This window comes from Lagopus leucura, unplaced genomic scaffold (genome assembly GCF_019238085.1).
Source record: "Lagopus leucura isolate 7727_CA_CO unplaced genomic scaffold, USGS_WTPT01 35262-0_obj-0_obj, whole genome shotgun sequence".
In the NCBI taxonomy this organism is placed as follows: domain Eukaryota; kingdom Metazoa; phylum Chordata; class Aves; order Galliformes; family Phasianidae; genus Lagopus; species Lagopus leucura.
This window is the reverse complement of record NW_024963086.1, coordinates 1-3,281: the sequence shown is the minus strand read 5'-3', so window position 1 is coordinate 3,281 and position 3,281 is coordinate 1. Positions and strand designations below refer to the sequence as shown.

General features: G+C 39.5%; 1 protein-coding gene across 1 annotated transcript; it reads right to left on the bottom strand.

The window, feature by feature from the left end:
- Nucleotides 1-185: 185 nt before the first annotated feature.
- Nucleotides 186-1,736, bottom strand: LOC122190977 (endogenous retrovirus group K member 9 Env polyprotein). Its single transcript, XM_042891161.1, has one exon. It carries the CDS (start codon nucleotides 1,734-1,736, stop codon nucleotides 186-188), a length of 1,551 nt encoding a protein of 516 aa, XP_042747095.1.
- Nucleotides 1,737-3,281: the final 1,545 nt, after the last annotated feature.

Sequence of the window (3,281 nt, the reverse complement as noted above, 5' to 3'; positions counted from 1 at the left end):
TTAACAGTCTTCCTCATTCCACCCTTTTCTATTTTATTAGACCAGGGGTGGTGGTGGTTTGTTTTTTGTGTTTTCCATTTCCAATTTTTTAAGATTTATACGCAAATTTTGGAGTCTATTTGTTATCATTTTCATCAAGCATGGACAAGCAAGAATTCCTATTATTATCATTATGGCAATGACTATCAGCCCATAAATTCATTTCTAAATGATTTGAAGGACGGAAATGCAGATTTTAGAGCGCTTATAAATGTAGTAGTTTGAGTTGCTACTGAAAGATCTATATGGTGCGATCGTATCATATCGTGAATGTGCTGTCTCAATTCCCTAAGATCTAATGATGTGTTCGCATTATTCCATACGCCTTGAAGATGATCTTGTATTTTGTTCCAAGAGAATTTGGTATTATTGTATTCAACAGGAGTCACACAGATAGCTCGGTATTCTGCATGGGATTCACGAGTAGCTATAATTTGTAACTGTCTTCCCAGGATGTCTACTGTATCCTTTAAGGAATTGAGACGCAGTTCAATCTTTTCATCCCATGTAGCTTGATTTTGTAACGCTTTAGATACATTAACTGATAATTCATTAACATAAGCTGCTGTCTGAATACTAGTTGTTAAAGAAATAGAAGCTACTGTAGTTACTGCTATGGCAGCAATGAGCGCAGCTATTCCGGCTATTATTAATCCGACCATTCGCTTAGATCTCTCTATTAATTGCAAAGAAGCTTCTTGGAGAATTTCCATTCCCTTGTCAGCATACCAATAATGTGTCAAATTTACAGGAAGATAGACGTAATTGGGTTGCTTTACTAACAAGAAGGAACTACTGCTACTATTAAGACAATTAGAGATTACACAATCGGTACAACTCACTATGCTATTCACAATATTTAGCGGTCCGCTTAAAAAGGCATAAGGTTCTGGAACACAAGCTCGCATATAAAACTCAGTTGTATAACTCTCTGCAGTCATTGCCCATTTATTATTTATTTGAATCCAAGTCAAGTTTAATCGTTTTGCTTTGACTTTTTCCATGGCTGCGACTGCTTTCCATAAATTAGAATAGAACGTATGATTGTTTTTTGTCCAAATTCCTGAGACCAAATTAATTGGTCGCCCTTGATTTCCTATCATATTCCAATCACAGATAGTGGAATCAATGCACACTGTTTCGTTAGCTTGACATGCTCTCCATAAAGGTGCAAATTCTGTTTTTGGAGTGATTGTGCTTTGACATAAAGGAAAATTTAAGGGAGGTGTTCCAGAACCTCTTGTCCCTTTAGCTAAATCTATATAGAGAAAATTCAGAGCCCAATGAATTCCTGTTGAAACATTGGTATCCCAATCTTGCTGCACTACCACTTTCTCACACAGGGATTGTGTTTGGTTCATCTGAAAACATATAGGCATACCATCAACCTTTCCAGAATAATTAAAACGCGCAGAGAACTCTATTATGTGTCCATCTGAATATTGCCCCATAAACATTGTTTGATTGTTGTAAACCGGAATGTCCACGGGTTCATCCCATGTTACTGGATGAATGATAGGAGGATTGGGTACAAATGCCCGATACGTTTCTGCATTACAGCCATGATGTAGGATCCACAAGGTACTAAGGATTAAGGCCATTAGTCGTATTCTCTCTTGCATCTTTCTTTCCCATGTCTGGGTTAGAGTCAGTCTCTGCATCTTCCTTCGCAGTTCTCCCATCCTGGTTTTGGGCATGATGGACGTATCTCTCCGGTATCCACCATGGTGAGGTTTTGTCTTGTTTTTTTTGTAGGGAAAACACAAACATATCCTCTGCCCCAAATTAGTACAGGATCAGGACCATAAATTTTACCGTCCATTGGATTTCTCCAATATACCATTGGTTTATTTCTTGTTTTATTACTCCAATGTCTATCCGCAGCCAATTTTCTGTCATCATCCAATGTCAAAAAATTTTAAAACAAATAATGCATGTGCTAACATAGAGGACAGAGTATCTTTAATTCCTCATGTCCCCCTTTTTATTTTCTTTAGTTGAGTTTTCAATAAATGATTAAATTTTTCTACTATACCTTGGCCTTCTGGTTTATATGGAATTCCAGTTTTATGGTGAATTTAAAAATGTCGACAAAAGGTTGCAAAACCACTACTTACATAAGCTGTCCCGTTATCGGTTTTTAATGATTTCGGTGTTCCCATTACGCTAAAACAATGCAAAAGATGGTTGCATACATGAGAGAGTTTTCACCAGACAAGTCTGAGGCTACTGCAAAGTGAGAGAAAGTGTCAATTGTTACATGGACATAAGAAGATTTTCCAAAAGAAGGTACATGCGTGATATCCATCTGCCATAAATCATTAGGCATTAATCCTCTGGGGTTCACTCCAAAATGAGGAGCTGGTAATAAAGGGGCACAAGAAGAACCGTTCCGCATATTCGGAAGTCCAAGGCAAATATTCACCTCCACTTAACACAGCCTTTGCCAAGCTTTTCCAGTCAGAAGGGGGAAGAATATTAGCAGCTTTAAGCTCTTTCAGTTGTTTAAAAGGAATAGGCTCATAATCATTCAGAATGCCACCGTTTGCAAGATGACGCTGTATGACAGGGAAAACTTGAGACGGAAAAAGTTGCCCAGAAAATTCATCAATTGTTTCCCCAGCTTTCCTTGCTTCTTTGAGCGCTAATTGCATAGGGGATTGTTGCATAAGCAAAGCATCTACTCCAGGCGGGGGAGGCATTCGCCCTGCTCGAAAGGCAGGTAAAACAGCAAGGGGATCTGATCGAGCCTGATCGACTGTCTGTTGTGTTTGCACAGCGGCATCATCAGCCTGTAACGCTGAGAATACAGCCGCTAAATCCTTATGGTGATATTCAGCAGCCTCTTTTTCTAACTCTCCCCAATCATCAGGGGGTAAAATATCCTTTGTTATGTTAGTGCCAGGAGGTTTACAAGGCGGCAAGTCGTTTGCTAATTTACAAATCAAAGGTTGCTCATACTGGGGAGGGGAGGGTGGGGGTGCCGATGGCATAGACGAAGGGATATGATCAAGAGATTTTGATCACAAGGCAGGATTTAACTTTTCTGTTGAGCGAGTGGTCCGCTGCCACTTCTCATCTCCTGTGTCTCCTCTGAGACATTCTTTTATTAGAGTCCAAAGCGTAAAGGTATCAATAGGTACCTTCTCAGGACCATGCACAGCATAATAGCCCTGGAGTCTTTCACCTACTTTGTTCCAAGTTTCAATATTAATAGTTCCATCCCTGGGAAACCAGGGGCA